The sequence below is a fragment of the Xiphias gladius genome, chromosome 24 (genome assembly GCF_016859285.1).
Source record: "Xiphias gladius isolate SHS-SW01 ecotype Sanya breed wild chromosome 24, ASM1685928v1, whole genome shotgun sequence".
NCBI lineage: Eukaryota > Metazoa > Chordata > Actinopteri > Istiophoriformes > Xiphiidae > Xiphias > Xiphias gladius.
The window spans coordinates 19,855,988-19,878,130 of NC_053423.1; the positions used below are offsets into that span (position 1 = coordinate 19,855,988).

The following is a 22,143-nucleotide window of genomic DNA, read 5'->3' on the forward strand; positions in this document are numbered from 1 at the left end:
GTTATTTTGGCAATTTTCCTAGGATGAAAAAAAATTATGTAATTTCTAAAATCACTCCCAGATCTCTAACTTGTCTTGGTTTTTTTTTTTGGATAGAGCAAACACTGAGTCCAGTCTTCCTGCTTTTGATCCTACAAGTAGAATCTCTTCTCTTCCCATTTAAATAAAAAAAAAACCAAAACAAAACATTTTTACTCATCCAAGGCTTTATATCTGTGAGATGGGTAAAAAAAGCCCCCAAAGAGTTTAAGGTTGTCTGAGTACAGAGATATAAAGTTGTGTATCAACTGCGTAGCAGTGATATTTGAAATTATGGTGATTAATAATGTTGCCCAGAAGGAGTGTGTGTAAAGAAAAAAGATTAGGACCTAAAATACTTCCTTGAGGAACACCGTATTTGGTATCAAATGTCTGTAATACAAAATAACCTAAACTAATAAAAAGTTTCCTTCCTGTCAAGTTTTAGCGAAGCCAGTCAAGCACTACACCAGAGAGACCTACCTACCTATTTCTCGAGCCTATGGATTCATTTGATCAATTGTAAAACTCTCAGGTCATTTAGTACCTTTTAATAAAACTGTTTCAGTGCTGTGGTTAGTCTGATTACCAGACTGGGACTTTTCCAGAATATTGTTAGCATTTAGATCATGTAGTTCGTCAAATTCCATCTGCTCCAGACGGAAAAGGAAGATTTGAGATTGGCGTGCAGTTATCAAGGTGAATAATATCCAGATCTGGCTGCTTACTGTGGTAGGGAACACTGGGAAACACTTCCCCCGTGCTGCCCCTGAACCTCCCTTGCTGATTCACTAGCTCCTCCTTTCCTGTCAATCACGGCCAGGGATATTGAAGACACCTGTTAGCTTTATTGCTACCTCTTGCTTCTTCTATGTGCTATGGTTGTAGGTCTCCTCATTCACACTGCAGAGGTATGTAGCCGGACACTTTGTTTGCTTTAGGAAGAAGCTGCATTGTTAACTGTGATATGTGTACACTGTGCACTCTTTTAGCTTCTTAGCCAGGGTATTTCCGTGAGGCTTCCTGGTTGAAACCCTTTTCATACCACGGTGGTCCCCACCTGCTGCTGTTTCTGCCTAATTTTGGTTTTGTTTTAAGTGCTCTCCATGTTTGGTCATTGTTCAGACACTGTTTCTTGTAACCATTTTAAAATACTGTTAAGCATTTAAACCAACCGGTATCTTTTCAGTTTCTTTTATTTGAACAATTCAATAAAAACACTTCAATTTTGAATTGCACCTGTGCTCCTTCAGTGAACAAGTCTATGAACCTTGTTTGACTGTGGATTTAAGGTAATTGGTATTTGGCAGTACCTGTCTCCCTAGCTGTACTTTATTCATTGGGTGTAATTCCCCAGGTGGCATAGTTGGTTCCCTTTTTAATGCACACATAAAAAAAATAGTACTCTCTCTCATCTCTCTCCCCCCACCCAATTCAACAGAGGTTTTATCATAATGTTTTAAAAGCAGTAGGGAAAATGCCTAATTGCACATTCGTGTTAATTATTGTTTCTAGGGAAAGGCACTGGAAGTTGTTTTTAACAGTGCACCTTTTAATTTCCCTGTTTGGGATCAGTATAGCTTATCTTAAAGTTATAATTACTTTTGTTTAAATTCTACTAAATTTAAAAAAAGACCAAATTCAAACATTCAATAAAATTCCCACCTAATACTGTTGACAGTTTCTGTGGATTACCTGGTGTAACGGGGACACTAATTCAGGTGAGAGACATAATTATTATTGAATGTATTACATGTAATTTTTCCACCACAACCAAAATTAAACTCACCTTCAATATATCGGGGTGGCATCAGAAATATATCTCAAAACCTGGGAAACAAAAACTATCTGCAGGAGTAAGACACTAGAAACAAGTGAGAAAATGTTTTAACAGTTAGGGTAAATGCCCCCTTAAAATAATACAATAATGACCACCTGCTTCTGACCTTGCGGTTACCAAACCACTCTGCTCTCTGGAGAATTTCTTTACTATTACAAATCTGTTATGTCCGAGAAATGAAGACACAGTCACGTGGTTAAGAACAATGCTTTACTTTGTGGAGATCTCCACACACATCCACATTAACGTGATTTTTTTTTGTTTTGTTTTTTTACATTTACTGTCACACCCAGCAGTAACACACATCGACGACATTTTGAAAATGAAAAAAAAAAAACCATCTCATAAGGTGCGTCATAATATGCAACAGGAATGTTATGAAAACTGTCCACATAATCCTACAGAGACACCAATACTGCATCTACATTTATATTCATACCATAATATAAAACAATCTACACAAAAATAGAGCAAATATTTACAGAACAGACTATTTACAAACATTAAAACAGGCTTACAGATGAAGAGCAATTTATATATATACGGTAAATATATATTTTGTGCTAGATTAATGTACACAAGGAGTCTGTGGTGAAATGTACAGGAGGAATATGGTTGCAAATCACGAATTAGCCATTTGCACTAACTGTTCCTTGAACTGCTGCGAGTGGTGCGAGAGGTCTGTGACTCTGTCCACCATCTCCTGGATGGCAGCTGTGTTTGGGTAGTTCAGGGCGGCCGTTTTAGTCGCAGCCACCACCGTCTTTAACAAGTCACACAGCACGTTACTGGAGTTCATCACCCTGTTTGCTACCTCGGGGGCCGAGGCCTGCCTGGACAGTGTGTCTCCGATGAAGACCAGTTTGTGGGCGCTGAGGATGACGAACTTGCTGTGCGCCACAAAGATGCGGGGAGGCTGCCCGGCGCTAACGCAGCTGAAGAAGGCGTCGACGGCGCTGAGGAGCGTGACAAAATGCTGCTCGCACTGCTCGGAGTAGAAGCCGAGCAGCTGGCGGTCCCGAGCGCACACGTGAGTTGAGGGGGACACGGTGGAGGAAGAGTCCGAGGGGGAGGCCGCGGTTACGCCTGAGTGTTGGTGCGACGTCCACTGTGTGATGTCGTTTTCCACGGGTTTGATCACTTCCTGCTCCAGCTTCTTGAACTGATTGATCTGTGAAGGGTTACAGGATTTAGATTATTTTCTGACCTTGACTGGTCAGCATGTACCATACCTCTGATTTTACAGAGATAGTTATATGAGGTCGTGCTCTGTGAAATTGTTTCTAAGATTACAGTTCTTTTGCTGTAAGACACAACAAAACAAGTCAGCTTCCAATTAACGCTGCAACTATTAGTTGATTAATCAAAGAATTTTAAAAGAAAATCAGCAACTGTCTTGATAAAAGATTCACTTTTCAAGCAAAAATACCAAATATTTGCTGGTTTCCATCTTTTTAAATATAAGGATTTTCTGTTTTTTTTTTTTTTGTGTTGGATTTTGGACTTGGTCCAGTAAAACATGCGGTTTAAAAATAAAAGTCTGGGCTCTGGGAGGTTGTGATGGGCATTTTTCACTATTTTTTTTTTTTTTGATGCTTTACAGACTAAACTATTTGTTGATTAATTGAGAAAAACAATTGTTAGCTGAAGCCAACAGTTGCAAATTTTAGTAGTTACAGTATATGACTAAAGGTTCATGTAGAACTGCAACACTCATAGTACGAAGCTGATCGAGGAAACATGTTTTTGGGGCTTTTTAGTATCTTAATTATTTTCAGTGTGTAATAAAATGAGGTGCCACCTGGCTACGAAAAAGGCTCCAAATGATTGACTCCCCCTGGCCTGTTTTTTGGCTCACAAAGTCTCTGTACCCATGAAAACCCAAAAAGGTCAGCAGCTGTTTGTGTCCGACATGGTAAATTAAGATATTTATTTCTGACTGATAACAGAGAATTACACAGAAGCACCAATCCGTAGCAACGTCTGTGACTGTAAAAACAAAAAACAAAACAAAAAAACAACAAAGCCGCACCTGTTCCTGGCCCAGCTGGACTTGACTCTGCTTGATGATGTTTTCTTTCTCCAACAGCTCCTTCTGCTGACGTTCAAAGTCCTCCTTGCCCTGTTCAGGAAGACGAAGAGGTGAGAAAAGGTATTCAAACTTACTCACACAGCCCAGTTTCAACCTTTCGATACATGCTACGTGAATCAGATAACATACTCCTGTGTTACAAAGTCCCTGGGAATAAAGCTGATCAAGCAATAAGAGTAGGCCATGAGCTTTAAAACCCCAATGAAGTGCTTGCAAGACTGCACAAAATCCTTAACTGCAACATTGCCCACCAACTTACTGTTAGTATAGAAAATATACCACATAAGCTACATGTTTTCCAATTCAGGTGATCTCAAAAATATGACCCTGTGAGTAGGATTTGAAAATATGACTTTGGCGCTCCTAATAGTATCTCAAAAAACAATTCTGTTTTTGCATTCCGCTACCCACTACTGACCTGACCCTGGGACTCTTGTCAATGAGTGGGCTAAAACCAACACAGACTGCACCACATTTAATGAAACAAGACTAGGTCATAACCTAGCATATGGTCGGACCACCCTTTTATTGATTGCTTCTCTCCTACTGTCTTTGCTCACGTATAAAATATTTTACTACAGGCAAATTCCCAATAAAGCTGTTGTCATTTACATGTTTTCCTGTTTCCGTTGTCAGTCAACGGAACAAGTAGGAAGTAGTGGCTGAAACAAGGCCCGTTGAGACTACATGTTAACCAGCAGTCACTTCCAAGCCATTTCCAAGCTGCTGCTCTGCACTTCTGATATCCTGCTTTTATAACTGTGACTTCGTCTGACAAATTCCGCGTACAGTTGACACACAGTTTTCGTGTTCTCGCGTCATTTAGCATTTACCTGCAGATGTACGTAGTCGTAGTCCTCCATCCAGCTTTTCACACACTTCTCACTGTTGTTCATGTTGTCTTTGTCCTGGCTGGAGGGCACAGGGAAGGGCTTAGTCTGGTCCCCGTAGTTGTCGTTATCTGAGGAGGGGGAGGTGAGCGGGTGGATAATGTTCTCATCAGGTGTGCTCCCGTTAGAGAGAGACCCGTCCACGTGCGTCCGCCTGAACAGTAGCTCGGCAGTGCTGCCTATCGTGGACGCCAGCTGCTTGGCGTCATCAGGAACAGTCCTGGAGACCATGACGAAGCGGTCCAGGTCGTCGCTCTTGCTGTGGTGCTTTCCAGAGGAGGCCAGGGTGTTCAGAGCCCAGCTGCAGTTCTCCAGGACCTGGTAGATCTGCAGAAGGATCTGCTGAGAGTCCTCCAGGCGTCCCAGCTGCCGTCTCAGCTTACTGTGCAGACTGGAGTCTGATAGAGATGTAGAATTTGCTGCAGCCCCTCGACCGAACACTATGAAGTCCCCCAGAGCAGCCCGGACCCTGTCCAGCACTGTGCGGACATCGTTAGCATGGCACTCCATGAAGGGAAAAGTTCTCCAGTGAGGTGAAGCTGCCATTGAATGCAAAGCCCAGACGGAAGCCTCCACGGCCTGCTGCAGGCGGTACAACCTCTGGACAGCAGCGTCCACATCCAAAGTGAGGCGGCCCTCTGAGCTGGAGCCCGTGGAGGACGAGGAGGTGGACATGCTGCTGCGTGTGCTGCCGGTGCTGGAGAACGACAGGCGGTTCACGCCGTCCGTCACGTCTCCTACTGCTCGAGCATCCTGAGCGGGGATGTCGTAGATGCCTTTGCTTCCATCTCTGTCAGCAGGTGAGGTTCTGTGCTGGGAGGGCTGCTTGCACCGGGGAATGTCGTATATGTCCCGCTGAGACCCCGCCCCTGAATGAAGGGTGGGCGGAGGCACGTCGTAGATTCCTTCGTTGCCGTTGGTATTTGGGTGTTGATGATGGGCAGCAGGCTCCACATTGGGGGGGAAGTCGTAAGGCGACTGGGGGCTCTGTGTGGGTTTGTTGAGGGCAAGCGGCGGTACGTCGTAGATGCCCTCCTGCTTGTGTTTCAGAGGCTGCGGGAAGTCGTAGTTTCCCTCCTGGAGGGCGGGGTTGGTCCTGCAGGGAGGCACCGAGTAGACCTGTGGGTGAGGAAAATCATTAGGTTCATTTCCACTGCAGCTTCGCAACCATGCAGCACAATCGATGTGTTCATGTTCACGGCACCAAAAAGGCTCCACAAATAAAATGTGACCCAAAAAAAGTTCTCTTCCTGAAACACAGTTCAATTTCCAGTTCCATTTCACTGAAAGTAGTGGCCCTTAAATCACCCTACAATTAGTTAATAAAGCATGAAAAAGACTTCAGTTTAATCCAGACCAAGTCTTTTTCTCTCCAGGAAGATTCTGCTTCATCAGATAACGTTCTTAATTTAGGTTTGTACCAGACATCAACAGACAATTGTTCCTTGTACACCAGGAACACGATGTAACACTTAAGTAACCAGGTTACTCAGAGAAACCAGGCTACACAGGTAATCAGAGGACACGATGACATGCAATGTAGTAACCTGGTTACTGCCAAACTGTGTATACGCGCAATGAGATTTATCCTCTGCCCAAAACTATTTTAGAAGACTGGTTTGCTTACTTTAACTGTAGCAATGACAGAAGCCACAGAGGAGCTTGTCCTCGCAGCACAAGTGTCTAAATTTAACAGTCAATAGAGTTACGTAGACTTATAGAGGATACTATCTTAGTTTCAGTTTAAGTCTGACTTTGGATGGAATTATTTTAGATGTGAGAACACACTGCTACATGTAATGATATCTCCTTTCATTCAGTGCCTCTTCTGCCTACAGTCTTTTAGTGTCTACAGCCGTTTTACCACGCACATGTGTACTTGTAGAGAGTTGATTAGAAATCCGATCACCTGTATATATTGCTGAGAAATCTGCATTCTCCAGGAGAAGACTAGCTGGGGAAACCAGCTTAACCCGATTACAGAAACAAGTTTTCTCATTCTCATCGGCGTATTGGAAAAAGTTGACTGTGACCTGGAAAGTGTTAAAATGCACTGAATGTGGATTTTCACCAGATACACTTTGTACAACAGTACTGCAGTTAGAAATTGAGGAAGTGAAACAGCTTCTGGCCTGTGTAGATACTATATTTTAAACCTCAAAGTTTCTGCCTTTGATTCCTTTCCTTTGTCAGAGTACGAGAAAGCTTTATCCTCCCACCAACTTGACAGAGCAGTGTGCCTCTCCTGACGTACATGGTACAAAGCACGATGGGAGTGCAGTTTGGTGAATAAAATGGTGGCCTGCAAGCGATTTCCATCAGCCTTAAAATGCACTCTTTACAGCTAGACAAGCCTGCCCAAACTGTAATTAGGAACGACGCAAATAACAGGTCCCAGCATATTTCAGGTTATTACAAACAAACTGATGGCTCTCTGCCTGGTCGGGTCTGGAAGTCTGGTGAAATCTTAGAGGGTCTGGAAAGAAATTAGTTATGTCCTTGCTTTTTTTTTTTTTTTTTTTCCCCCCCTCGCTGGAGAGTTCAGACACAGAACCATACTCATGGTGTTTTGTTTAAACTCTACTGGCAGGCTAAGCTTTCATTTAGTGCAGCCACAAAAATGTCATAAATATGACATTTGATGTATTATTCATTTATTGCAGACAAATAAGAGAAATACTAGGAACTGTATCGATAAACATTAAAAAAACATTTTCCGGACATAAGCGGCTACCACTTCTTTAATTCAACTATATTTCACTGAAATAAATGGCGTGTCTGAATGATTATGCCCTTTCGTTGTGGCTGAAGATCAACTAGTTGTTGAAATTTTCTCTTACCCCTTGCGAAGAGGGAGGTATGTCGTAAACGCCTTGTGTCCTGTGGTCCATTTGAGAAGGGGGGACATCATATACTCCCTGGTTTCTGGCAGTGCTGTGCTGACCAGGGAACATCTGACCAGGTGGAATATCGTACACCTGAAACATGAGAATAAGGTGATATAAACACAAAATACGGGGTAAAAACTTTAAATTATCCTTGAGAACTAGTTTATTCTTTTACAAAAGTGAGTTGATTTTATTTGAATAAGGTCAATAGCAGCCTTTTATTGTATCAAAGCGCCACTAGTTTTGCTTTATATCTGCAATAACTGATTGTTTTTGGTCACTTGGGGTCAGTGGAAACAAGTTGTGAACAAAGCAACACAATATACTATCACCTTTTTTGTTGATAAATATTATCATTCATTTGCAGTTGTATTTCTGTCCAACAGATCAATACAAGTCCAATATTCACCCTCTTTTAGCTCAGTTTTTGGTCTCTACCAACCCTTTTCACACTGTCGCATTGTTTTCACATTCTCATTCAATTTGTTATAAAAATATCAATTATAGACTGCAGGTTTTGGCGCCACTGTTTTGGTCCAGCCAAAAACACAGGATTATGGTGAGACGAATGGTTAACTATAGCGTTAACTTTGTGATATCTGTAGGACGTAGGCTAGAACAAAAAACACTAGTATGATTCATTACAGTTAAGAGAACTGATATTGTAGGAAAAATGCTTGTTGGAACTTGTCATCCAAAATTTTCTTTTTTTGGATTACAATTGATTTCTTTAGAAGTTGTTAGAATACATGTGATAGTACATTTCAGCCAAAACCTATTGTAGGTCCTGCTGTCGTACTGTACATGCTGTGGAACATGAGACACCTACCCCCTGTGATCTACTGGGTGGGACGTCATAGAGGTCCTGCTGGTTGTGTTGGCCTGGGCTGTAGGTGTAGGACTGTCCCACTCTGGTCGGGGTCACCACCTGTCCAATCACAGCAGGGGGAGAGAGACACAATCAGAGCTGCTGTCTTTAAAAAAAACAAAACAAAAAAAAAACCAAAACATGACACCTGGAGAACAGCAGTGCTCAAGACAAACGCTGAGAATCACAATTACAAACGCACTGCTCCTGACTTCGGTGTGTGCCTTTGCTCTCTGCTGTTTTGCCTGTTCCTCATTCTCGGTCCTCAAATGACCCAGGGACAGTAAGTGATTACAGTGGAGGCAGATATGTTCTGGGACAGACCCACATCCTCCCTGTTTCAGGATATTTGCGAAGAACCCAGGAAACCGAGTTATAAACAGAAATCTGGAGCTGCAGGGCAAAGATTCTGTTGAGTCAGTAGCTTGAATGACATAAACATCCTGGTGGTCTAAGGGTTTAAGACTCCAACCATGTTGCAATGTCCCTGGTTCGAGTCCAACCTGGCACCATTTCCTGTCAGCTCTATACTGTATACTATCTAGTAAAGCCTTACATTGAAAAAATACTTTATCGATTAATCAAGAAAATAAAGATTCAAGTTTTGTATATAAAATGTCAGAAACAACAAAAAATACCCATCACAATATCCCAGCCCATGATCAAGTCTTTTTTTTTTTTTTCCTGTCCAACGGTCTAAAACCCTAAAATATTCCATTTACAACGATATAAACAGAGAAAATCAGCAAATCGCCACACTGGAGAAACTGGAACAAGCAAATATTTGGAACTTGAAAAGTGACAATCAAATATCAAAATAGTTGCTGATCAGTAATCGATTAATCGATTATATGTTTTAGCCATAAATAAATAAAACATCTTCATTAAGGCAATTAAAATGGGACTGGGATAAAGATGTCTCCTGATGAGGAACCGTGTGTTTACAGAATATCGTCTTATTTTTGTGATAAAACCAGTGAGATGTCTGGGACACACAACCACTAAGTCTCGATTTAAAGGCCTGGAGGCTGAAACATTAGAGGCAAAAGAAAGCTGATAATACAGAACTAAACACCGAGTTGTGACGGGTTGTTATATTTCAGCAAAGTGCTCTACTGGAAAAAACACACATGAGGACTTCAGTTCAAATAACAAAAAACAAAATTAGGTTTAGGATGTACACCTTTTTAAAGTATTTTACACTATGGTACAGGCAGGCTACAGAATAATGGTGTGATTATTGCTTGGAAAAAACAAAACACACAAACACTGCTGGCTCCACCTACAGTGAAATTTTTTGTTAATTTATTTATTTTAAAATCAAATTTTCCCTCCTTCTACCGTCACTGCTAATCAGTCCCTCCACACCTCCCAATCCCGGTGTTTCCATCCCCCCTTTGCCCTGCCATCATCTCACATCCCCTAAAAGCAGAGCTGCAGACCTCCTTGCTGCGTCAGACAGACAGAGGAATGCTGGGAATGTCCTTCCCCCAGCCCGGTACTCCTCTTCTGCCCCCACGCACCACTATCGACAAACACTGGAACGAGCTGGGTTCATTAACAGGGCTCGAAAATAGGAACCATACGCATAGCCTACTGGCAGAGGGGGGAAAGTCTCCAGGGAGCTATAAGACTTTAGTCCCCGTATCCAGTCAAGAGTCGCTGTACAGCCCAGTTAATATCCTAATACCATCTCTCGTACTGTGGACACATTTATCGGAGCGTGAGCAGTAGGAGCCGTAACCTCAGCCAACTCCGAATGGGATTAATGTTTCTGAGTAAGGAGCAGAGAGGGGTAGAGGAAGGGGTTTGTAAAAGATTTATGAAAAAAGGCAACAGAGGTGGAAGAGGGGGGAAAGGGTGAGGAACGGAAAATGAGAGTACGTCGCCTAGTATGGAAAGGAATGCCATTCATCTGAGCTGGAGACTGACTAGCAGTAGTCCATATGGTTCTCATAAGTCCGATCTGAACAAGCCCGTGGTGATTTAAGGTGTTTCATTGTTGGCATTCCTGTCTGTGCATACATCATCCCAACAGGGCCTTGTCGGGGTCAGAGCTGAAACATACACTGTGGGCTTTAAACGCATCACCCCAAACTCTGATATAAACCAGCCTAGGAATAAATAGCCTAGCTGCTTTTGGCTCTTCTCACGCACTGTGGCTCGAACACTTCAGGCCGTCGAAACCTTAAAAAAAAGATGTTATGTATCTACTTTATAGCATATACAGTACAGTGACGTTAACCAGACTATTGTCATGTGTTATTGCACATTCATGGATGTAGCATCTGGCCGTATGGCACTATAAAAATGTTTGGTTCACTGTACACTGCGTATAATATCAGAAATAGGTTCAAATGATGTAGATTAAGGGTATTCAAAGTTTGAAAACCTCATACCAAAATAATAGTGCATATGAAAAAGTTATTAAATGGATTTTGTAACTCCTGTATCATCTTACTTTGATTTAGATATTTTGGAGGCTTTGGGGGTTTGTGGAAAAAAAAGTAGCGTGTTGCCATGGAATTAGTTAGTTATAGTGGCTGGGAACTACAAATTAAACCCAATTTATTAAGCCTGTATGTGTTCACATGTTGGCAAAATCGGCACCATTAAAAGTATGCCGAATTAGTTATTAGCTGTTCCTCTTGCAATTCACCCATTTCGATCCTGACGAAAATGAAAAAAACTATTATTCTCAGGCAAGTTCTGGAATTATAAGAAGTTTTTTTTCTTTGATTTCTCAGATTTATGGACGCTGTTCGCAATGGACATCGGAGACAATGATATCCTTGGAGAGTGTAAGTCACAAGGAATCGAAAAGTATGTGTATCATGTCAGTATGTTCAGATATGAATGACTGTTAGAGCGTGATCTTTTAAAGCAAATTTTGGTAATTAGGTGCAGTGATTTAAAGTACCTCCGTGTCCGTACCCACTCATCAGTGTGTATGTTTAAAAAAAATAAAAATAAAAAAAAAAACTGTTGTAGTTTTATTAGCATGGATTGAGAGCGCGTTACTGATGGTTGTTTTAATTGTTTGCAAAATAAAAATGTGCTGTGAGTGTGAATTAAAAAAGGCTGTTAAAACGTCCCAGAGCATATATCCAGACACAGCAGACAGAGAGCTGGGAGAGCTTGCCTTTCACTAAGTAACTACAAAGTGGTGCTTGGTAAAAGGTCACTTCAGCCCGGCTTCAGTCCCTGCGGGTTGAGCCTGTGTGCTGACGATAAGGGGATGTCTGGACTCAGCTGCCACATGCAGATGACAGTGAGGTGTCTGTCAAAGACCTCAGTGACCTTTTCCACAGGTACATGCCATTGCTTTGAGCAGCACCTCTTGCCATCAGCCACTCCTCTCAGCCGCTGCCAGATGCACATTGCTCATTTATTTCCCAACTCGGACCGCTGTTTACCCAGCGGGCTGTTGCTTCGAGGCCACTCGGCACTGCTATAATTGATGCTGAGTAAATATTTACCACGTCCAATGAGGTTGGCGCTCGCACGGCGGCGATGGCAGTCCTTCTAGAGAGCGATGACATCATGAAGAGCTGGGGCGACTGTGCAAACATTTGTTCCCACTCAGGTGATAGGCTCTTGGATTCCTTCATGGAGGAGGCAGAGCAAACTGAAAGACTAACGATGGATCAGGTTTAAACGAGTGCCCTGAGGAGCCAAATAGATGCCTTGTTAATGCTCCTACGTGTTACGCTGAGTGACTCATGGCTCTTTCAGCAATACTTTGTTTACTTAGCATCCTGGCAGCCTCAGGCTTCTGCAGGTAGGACTTTTCAGCTTTACTTCAGAGTCATTTGGGAGTTGTCGTCATAATGTCAACAACTACTTCATGAGTTTGTCATATACTCTGTTAGATATTACGCACTGATGGGAAGCTCAACATTTAGTCTGTGCCATGGGTCTGGGAGATAAATCAGAGACCAGAATAACATAACATGATGATACTATCATGTTGTTGTTGTACAAGTATGATTCTGAGCAAACTGTAATTAAAATCTAAGAAGATTAGTCAGAGGTTTTTGTTTTACACATATGAAGAGTTTGATTTGCACAAAAGTAGAAATGTCAGTTGTAGCTCTATTATTTTGTTCATCCCATTTACATTAATGAGTCCAGGCTAAATAATGGAAACGCCTCTCGGTATGTGATAAAGTTCACCAGCACCACAAATCTACACCCTCCAAAATGATTATACAGCTGAATAAACATCTCTCTGAAACGGTTTTAACAAAAACTGAACGTTATAACCTTCATGAGAGTAGGATTAATAACAGGACTTTTGCATTAGACTGATTTATTTTTGATTTGGTGTTCCCCAATAAACTGGCAACTAATTGTATTTTGATAATTGCCTAATTAATTACTTTTCTGGGGAAAACTGTCAAGTTCCCTTGTTTGATTTCCACATGTTAATATTTTCTGGTTTTCTTGTCTTGTATGATATTGAACTGAATATCTTTGGATTTTGGATGTTGCATGAATATGTCAACTTGGGCTCTGGTACATTGACTTTTTTTTAAAAACCATATTAAGCCAAACAAATCACTTGATTATTTTCATCATAGATTTAATTATTAGCTGCAGCCCTACATTTTAGTGGAACACAGTTCACTGTTTTGAACATCAATTTGCATGTCTTTCTTCATACGTTTGCCATATTGTGATATGTAGACGGATGGCAAATTAAAGGAAATAACCCGAATAAATAAGTGGAGAAACATACAGTAACAAATGCAGATTCTTCCATACACTGGATGGTTTGAGAAGTATGAGAATTATGTGAATCATATGTTTTGGCCTTTGCAGTCACCACATCTGAAGCCAGCTAAGCACCAGCGGGAGGTTTTGGATCCATTCACCACTATCATCAAAACACCAACTGAAGGAATATCTCTCGGAAGAACAGTGTTCATTCCCTCTGGTAGAGTCTCGGAGACACTGAGAATCTCAGCCAATTGAAGCCGTTAATGGAGGCTTGAGGCGGCCCAACAATTTACAAATAAACTATATGCTGGTTTTTTCCCCTTTCTCGTTATATTTTCCACCATGTCACCCTGCCCTAGCACAGTTCATTTCTGCAGAATTGCCAGAGCCGAATTAGGGCGCATGTGTGTGGCAAGCTTTTACAGGAAATCATCATTTCACACCTTTTCATTGGTTACGTACACGCACGCACGCACGCTCAACCACTTCCCCCTGCTAATGACCCGCTGACACAAATCAACAACCTTAACACGGCTTTTCACCAGGGTTCGGGGTATAAAAGATGGTGACAGTGATGCTTTATAGAATTTTCATCCATCCATCCATCCATCCACCCATCCATCTCCTTATTCACACCCCCTCATCTCTTTTCTTGTACTCTCTTCTACCTATCTGGTCGACCACCGCCTGTTTCTACCTTTCACTCTGTCAACACAGCCCTGTAGCTCCACCGCCTGCAGCAAAATAACCATGCTATCAGTCATATGTTAGGTAACAGTGATAATTTTGTATATGACTGCATTTCCTAAATGTAGGGTGTGTTTCTGCTCTGTAATAACCTGCCTTTTTCTAATTTGCTGAATCACGGCACAAAGATGTCTCTTGCAGCGTTGTGGGCCATTTTCCTCGCTCCCCAGAACTGCTCGATAACGTTCCCCTCTGCTGCTCGGAGCTGCACCAGCCTATTAAAGTGCCAAACTAATTAATGCAGGTAATTAAGTCTGGAATCCTGTGAGGCCTTCAGCCGTCTCCATAACACGTCCAAGTGGCTAAACCCAAACAGACAGCAGACTTAATGAAGAGCATTAAAAGAGAACACACTGATTTTAGCACTAATAAGGATCATCGCTCATCCTCCCTGATCAAAGCAGCTTCTTAATCTGGCAGTGTGATTATCTGAAGAGAAGTAAAGATGAGTCTGACATTCAGTGTTTACATTCTAAGAAAAAAATATCAGGAGACAAACCTCCAAAAGAAAAGAGGATAATGTGAACTGAGAAATGAATTGAATGACCCCTTTAGCATAAATTTTAACAGGGAACAAGAGTAAGATTCTACAGTGGATCTGTGAGGCTGAACTTGGGGCACTGTGGTGCTTTGAGCTAAATGCTAATGCTATGATGGCAACATGATCCCAATGAAAATGCTAACATGAGGATGTTTAGGAGGTGTAACGTTTACTGTGTTCACCATCTTAGTTTACCATATTATCCCGCCAACATTTGCTAATTACCAGCTGAGTCTGATTGGCAATGTCATCGGTTTTGTCGGTATTTGGACGTAAAGAGATGTTTCAATGAAATCCACAAAAGTCAACCATATGTTGGCACCAGAGGAAAAGTCCATGGATAACCAAAGTCAGCAGGATTCATCCTCTGGAAAACCATGAATGTCTGTACAAAATTTCATGGTTATCCATTCAATAGTTGTTGAGATATTTCAGTCTGGACCAAAAGGGTGGACTGACCAACATCCAGACCGACATTGCCGTCCGTAGAGCCACTAGTGTTCCTAAAAATGCCAAAAAAATTCACTTGCTTGGGTTTTTCAATTCGAATTTTTCCTGGTTTTCTTGGTTTTCTGTTATAGGAAACTGAATCTCTTTGGGTTTTGGGCAGTCAGCTGGATAAAAACAAAGACAATTTGAATATGTCAACCCGACAGCCATGTCAGTATCACAGCTAAAGATGTTAACTTTCAGCAAAGCATTTCCTGTCTTCTCTCCTCCTACATCTCTTATTTTATCATATTCTCCACGTGAAAACTTTCTCCCCTTGAAAGTCCTCTCAGTATGCACACCGCAGAGCAGGCTACTTTTGGTACAACTGATTTATGACCTTGCCCTCTCGGTCAAATCTCATGGGCCGGTGATTCATCACAACCGCGACAATAGCGAGCAGACAAGCATTTGAAGGAGCTGGCCCGCTCCAGGAAGAAATAACTCACTTATCTGGTGCTGAGATCGTCGTGTGTATGATTAGGCAGAGAAAATATGGCAAAGGCAAACAAACAAGCCATTCATTACACACAACCTGGTTACTTCCAAAAGTGGAGTTTTATCAAGGTAGATGGCACACTCTCATAGCCCATAATAAGTTATCAGAGAACTTTGAGTTGTGTGGGAATTTATCAATCCTTATTTTGCACCCCTACGTCTTTATGGCACCAATGAGCAGATTGGATCTATGGGGTATGACAAAGTGAATGGAGGAAATGCCCATACAAGGAGCAGACCTCATGAAGGCAGGAAGTGAGGAATGAAAAGGGCGTCTGGTAGGAGTAGATAAGACGCCCGGCAGAGATCTTTGAACTCTGAACCCAACCCATCTTTGAACGGCGTGACCTAAGCGCCTGAGTCAGAGGGGGAAGCACAGAACAGTGAGGAAAAAACTGAGGGAGTGAAACAGACACACCTTTCAGAGCTGGAAAAGAAAGAGGAAATCAACAGCAGCGGGCGGAGATGAAAAACGGGCCTCTAAGAGCAGAATGATAAAAAGCGGTAACAAGACTTCTCCTAGCCTCCATGTGAGGAGACTCTTTGTGTGGCAGAGAGCTCCAGGCATCTGTCCCACACGGTCCCAGCTCAAAGGCCTTGAAGGAGTGGGGGGGGGGCAGCTGTGTAGGTCCCAGCAGGGTCACCCAGGGACAAGGCTGCAGCATCAAAACCAAACAGCCAGAGAGGAAAGGATTGCCAAACCTCAGTGTGCCTTTATATACCAGAGCCCTAACACCACATGAAGAGAAAATAACCGGTCGCCAATCTGGATTTGCACTGCGGTGTTGGCATGCAAACCCGAGGACACATTCTGGAGGACAGGACTGCATGCATGCATGACTCTACACACACATGGTGAAGGACATACAGGAACCTCTCTCTAGTGGAGCTGGGGTGAGGGCTTTAGAGTAATTTGAGAGGGGATTATCAGTCAAGGAAGCCTGCATCAGTCTCCATAATCATTTGGAAAGCCTCTGTGTGTGTGTGTGTGTGTGTGTGTGTGTGTGTGTTTGCATACACGCTTAAACTTGACAATAAGAAAATGGCTTTTTCCTTCAGCTCCATCGACTCTTAGCACGTTGCACCGCATGCAGCATGAGCCAACGCTCACGGCCTGTTGTCAATACTGCTCCCACAAAGACGAGCAGTAGTAAACAAGACTGAGTTTGGTGTTTTCAAGAGCAAAAGTCAGGGTTTGGATTTCACATCAACAAAAATTTTCTCTATAAATACTATGACATATGACAGTATAGTTTGCTTATGAAGTGGAAGGAGCTGCTGGTTCATTCAGGTTTTCTTTTAATAATATCCTCATACAAGTCTCCTAGACAATTCTAACTTTACTGTTTTTATTATGGCCTTCAGTTTGAATTATTTTAGCTTTGTGAAATCTTTTTCGTCTATAATTAAAATAGTTGTGTATGATTTTGGCCATTTGAATGGCCCTAAATACTGAACCGTAGCTGCTGCTGCCGTAAAGAAGAAGGTACAACAAATTGCAAACTCTTTATCTTTGCAATTTGGAGCAAATCACCTTTTTTATGGTTGTAGATTATATCAAAAATAACGTTATTGATGGGGACTTTTTGAACCCTGGATGCCTGAAATAACTTCCTCCACTACCAACAATACTTTTCCTAAAATCTGTTTTTTTTTTGCAGTTTAACTACAGATACTGCTGTTTGGCTTTAACAGGACTGTCTGTGGCCACAGAGACTGATGGTGTGTCTGTCCAACAGTCAGACGTCACTGGAAAACAACACGGCCTTGTCTGGACTCCTGCAACACACTGACACATGGACATACACGCACACAGATGTAAGTGAAGCACACAGTAAAAATCTTTCTATTTAATAGAGAGGAACAACTGCTGAAAATTGCACCACTTTGATAACCACAGATTGGAGGGCAAGTTAAACGTCCAAGACTCAATTTAATCTCTCCAATAACATGGTTACAGCTCCAAATTCACTCATTAGAAGCACATTTAATTTTCCATGTTATCACCAAAGCATTTTTAATACCATTTCTAAGCTTAGCCTTGAAGCCTGACAGTGGAGAAGTGAGGCGTTGGCTGACAGGGCTGCTGTGTGCATGTATGTGTGCGGACATATATTGTATATTTGCGTGTGAGTGTTCAGGATGATCGACGAGCCTCTCCTCTCAGCCCCTGGCTCTGACTGACTTTATCACACTCACTCCTGTGCAGTGATCCACACAGTCCTCTAAGCTCCTGGCGCCGGCTGCCTATTTACCTACTAAAATGCACACCTTAGCTCATGTCTACAATGGCTGGAGCTGATTATATTTGGGGGAGAAAAAAAAAAAAAAAAAAAACACCTTTTAGGGTATCAAAAGCTCATCCAGCATATAATTACTATCCGTCTCCTGGAGGGATGATGTGGTCTGAGGTGCTGGAACTACTTAAGCAGTTGGATAAACTGGAAAATTTTCCCTGATGTATCAGCACACACCTGCCAATGACTTCCATTTAATGACAGATCACGCCTCTCACTCTTGTTCAAATGGTGTATTCAAAGCACGATTATGTAACTTTTGCTGAAAATGGCCACAAATGACAATCACTGGATAGACAGAGAACAGTTAAAGCCAGCAAACTGGCTCAGTAATGTCAGTTATAAGCAATATCTAGTCCAGTTTTGGTAACAGGAGCTACCGTAAGCTAATGTGGCTAATTTTAGCTGATCTTAGCTAACATCAGTCACTTGTACTAGCTAAAGTTTGCTAATGTCAGCTGCCATTAGCTACCATGACCACTGTTAACTAACATCCATGTTTAAAGTAGCAAGAGTTAGCTAACATCAGCTATCATTAGCCACCATACGCTACTGTTAACTAACATCCAGCTGCTTATGTTAGTAAATGTTAGCGGAGTTAGCTATCATAAGCATAGCAGACCAAGTAAAGCTGTAGCAGTAAAACGTCAGTTTCTACTGCTAACCACTTGCTCGCCTAATTTTAGAGAAAACTGCTGTGTAAAACTCGACCAGACACAAGCTTTATTGAGCGTTCCATAGTTTACCATAGCTTCACCTACCATGGTAGGCTACTGTATGATTTTCTGAGACAGTTTACAAAGTTACTTAGCACCCGATTTTAATCGGTCGGCCCTTACCATAGTTTACTGGAGTACAACAGTTACCATGGTCAAAATACATGAAAACGGAACTGTCTTGGTTATTTCATAGATAAAAACACTGGATATTTCAATAATATATTGACTGCGGAACTGGAAATACCCCAGTTTTCATTTCAGATCCGATCGCCTTGGCATGTGTATCAGACCAGACGTGAAACTCACCAGGAAACTGGTCATCCTTCTTTGCTATAATAGGCTTTATTTTCTAGATGTATCCTTTAACGGATCTAGCCAATAAAATAACAATCTACACACTGCTTGGAGGATTGTATATAAAGCATTACTCTAAGTGACCAGGCCAAGTGCGGTGGGTTAGTCAGTGACTGTTTACAGCATTTAAATACAGTAGAAAAAAAAAAAAAAAAACTACATTTAGGCAGCTTAGCCCCACCAAAATCCAAAAAACAGCTCTATGCTGTTTGCTTTTCCACATGTTCTTCCCACATTCACTGCCTTTCTGTGGCTTAGACTGGCTCTGCTACACACAATGTATTTACAAGTAATATAGAAACCCTGCACAAAAACACTACCCTGCTCTGTGGTGAGTGCCAGGCCCGGCACACCCTGTCCACATTTCACATCACAGACCCACAATCTCTGCGGCCTCTCTGTTTTTCTGTGCGAGCAGTCACACTGATCAGAGTCGTGGCAGACTGCAGGATAGCAGGTCACCCTGTAAATCTGTAAATGCCATGTCCTGTCACGTCTGATACACACACTCACCAGAGCTGATGTTTCGTTTTAAATCCGCTCGGATCCTGAAGAATTGCTTCCAGAGGCAAGGGAATGGACCAGCCGCCATTTTCCGTCTTTCTATAAACCCACTCCATTCCCTTATTTTCTACCCCCCCATCTAACTATTCTCTACCACTGTATCTGAAGAATATTACTTGTGTAGATCACTGGTACCGAGAGTTTTCTGTGTACAGTGTCTATGGGCCTATGAAAGTGAATATCTGAAAATCTGCTCACGTAAAGGATGGACGCCAAAATCTTTTGGAGAAATGCAGGACTCAAACAATTAGTCGATTAATCATCATCTATTAAGCAGAAATGCCAACAATTTGCTTCAGGATTTGCTGCTTTTTCTGTTTTATATTTCTTTTTTATATCACTTTTAGACTGTTGGTCAGACACAACACATGACATCTTACAAGTGTAAGATGTCATGGTGGTGCTGTTGCAACTTGTGATGGGCATTTTTTTCTCTCTCTTTTCTTTTTTTTACATTTTAATCGATTAAACCAGGGATGTTGGAATCTTGTGCCATAGAGAGTCAGCAGGCCACGGGTGTTCCTTCCAGCCAGTCGCCTCAGCAGGCGGTTTCACTGATGAGTTTCCTCCTCCCTCTTTAAGGAAACAGTGAAATCAGCCGATGCAGCCTCTGGTTGTAATGAAAACCTGCACATTGCCGGCTCTCCATGGATTAATCAAAAAATTTAAGGACAGATTCACCGATAACGAAAATAGTCATTAGTTTCACTCCTCAGGGGAATGTAAACTAGAGTGCCCTTTCATTTTTCTTTTTCTCACCTTGCTCGGTGTGTTTTCAGCGGCTAGAGTACTCCTCGGTGGGACTTGGTAGACGTCTTGTCCAGGAGGAACCTGGTAGATGCTCTGCTGGCCTTGCTGCTGTGGACTCTGGAGGGATGGGGGCACCTGGTAGAGCCCCTGAGACCCCGAGCCAGCTTTCTGCTGATAGCTCTGAGGAGGAGACTGGGCGGCGGCGGCGGACGCCGGGGACTGGGCGTCGAACATGGGTCCGATCAGCAGCTTCAGGCGGTTGCCAGGGGCGATGCCTTGGCGGCCGTGCAGGGAGCAGAGCCACCAGCCCTCCAGGCCGCCCGTGTTCTGCTCAATGACGGTCAGGATGTCCCCTTTACGGAAGGCCAGCTCCTCGGGGGACTCCGGCACGTTGTCGTACAATGCTTTGGCCATCAGGTTCTGCAAAAAGAGAGAGCAGATGTTTTTAGGACACATTTTCTTGCTTAATTATACAAGAATATGCACATATCAACAACAAGTTTTTCCTTCTGTCCTATAATGTTTGTCAGGTTTGAGTACATTTTACTAAAATAATAATAGGTTTACATTTCATGAAATATGCTTATTTTGCTTTCTTGGCTGGCTGCTAACTATCATGGTATTTACCATACAGACACGAGAGTGGGATCAATCTTCCTGTCTAACCCTCCACAATAAAGCAAATGAGCATATTTCCAGTAATGTCAACTACTCCTTTAAAAAACACTAGTGTTTAACACCATTTACCATACTTCTATGGCAGTTTTGGTGACTGACATGCTGGTGAACGTCTCACTGCTCTTAAAATTACCATTCAGGATTAGCATTAGCCCGCAGCTCCGCACCAGATGTCTTTCAAACCGAATGTGAACTCGATGGGATTTTCTCAGCTTGTGCCCTGCTCCAGGGCACAGTTATCTAAAGGGCCAATGAGGGCTTAGGGATAATGACTCAAAACCGCAGATTTTGGAGATAGGAAAAGCCCCAGAGTGTGCCACTTCTGTGTCTGTGTGAGGCATTTAAGACTAATTGCCTCTGTAAATGCATCAGCCTTTTCCCTTTAGCCTTTGTTCATCCAGGGAAGGAGTTAACTGAGCATGAATACTCCTTTTCAGCAGCTTGATGCCCACACAACTTTTAACTCCCGGGAGCTGCCTGGCGCATCAGCGGTCCTGTACTTTCAGCCGTGTACGCTCTAAAAACAAAACTAGGGATTAAGTGCCTTGCTCGAGGGCAACTTAACGTTAGGTGCCGCAAGAGAGGAGAGGGTTTGTTGTTCAGTTTCCTCAGCTTGTCTTTGTTTCATGCGCATGACCTCATTTCCTTAATTTTTGCAGTACCACTACCCAGTCAGACGGGCCTTGCAAATACAGTAAAAAGAAACAAACAGCTGACACACCCCTTGTTTGTTCACAGTTTTTGCAATAAAATGGCTAAAAATTGTATTATAATGAAGATACAACTACAGAGGGACTGTAGGATTGAATTTTCTAAATCTCAGTTATTTGTTACTGAATTTGTTAAACCTTGATAAGAAACGTTTGCTTACAACAAAAAGATTATTAAGTAAATGTCCTCAGCATCATATCTTTCTATATTTTATCTTATGTTTTCTTTATTAGCCTTACGCCATTATTAATGATTACATTTATTATTATTCTTTTGCCCTTTCTTCTATTTATATTACTTTATATTTTATTTAGTTTTTCTTTAACATTTCACGTTTATTGTAAATTAAATTTTTTTCTGTCATTTACCAATATACAGTTCTTCTATATAATAACAATAAATTGGATTTTTGTTGTCATGTCACCCAGGTTCTTGGTTCTCCCACATGTTGTAGATAAACTTTGATACAGACAGCAG

At 42.1% G+C, this 22,143-nt stretch overlaps 1 protein-coding gene and 1 long non-coding RNA gene across 4 annotated transcripts in view; one reads left to right on the forward strand and one right to left on the reverse strand.

The window, feature by feature from the left end:
* Positions 1–150: 150 nt before the first annotated feature.
* On the forward strand, positions 151–20,405 carry LOC120786360. Of its 3 annotated transcripts, none has more exons than XR_005706711.1 (7): positions 151–929; positions 3,948–4,010; positions 11,344–11,397; positions 13,421–13,535; positions 14,194–14,309; positions 17,289–17,411; positions 20,307–20,405. It is a non-coding gene; the product is annotated as an uncharacterized LOC120786360 (long non-coding RNA). The 3 variants fall into 3 exon arrangements; XR_005706710.1 differs by having other exon boundaries at positions 14,207–14,309; XR_005706709.1 differs by lacking the exons at positions 14,194–14,309; positions 17,289–17,411; positions 20,307–20,405 and having other exon boundaries at positions 161–929; positions 13,421–13,747.
* The window catches only part of nedd9 (neural precursor cell expressed, developmentally down-regulated 9), a 36,577-nt gene continuing 16,419 nt past the window's right edge, over positions 1,986–22,143 (reverse strand). Inside the window, exons 2-7 of the mRNA XM_040121795.1 lie at positions 20,287–20,697; positions 8,558–8,656; positions 7,681–7,818; positions 4,784–5,959; positions 3,891–3,980; positions 1,986–3,029 (exon numbers count right to left, since the gene is read on the reverse strand). Coding sequence (XP_039977729.1) covers positions 2,481–3,029; positions 3,891–3,980; positions 4,784–5,959; positions 7,681–7,818; positions 8,558–8,656; positions 20,287–20,697 — 2,463 coding nt within the window. The 3' untranslated portion in view covers positions 1,986–2,480. The remainder of the gene's footprint in view (positions 3,030–3,890; positions 3,981–4,783; positions 5,960–7,680; positions 7,819–8,557; positions 8,657–20,286; positions 20,698–22,143) is intronic.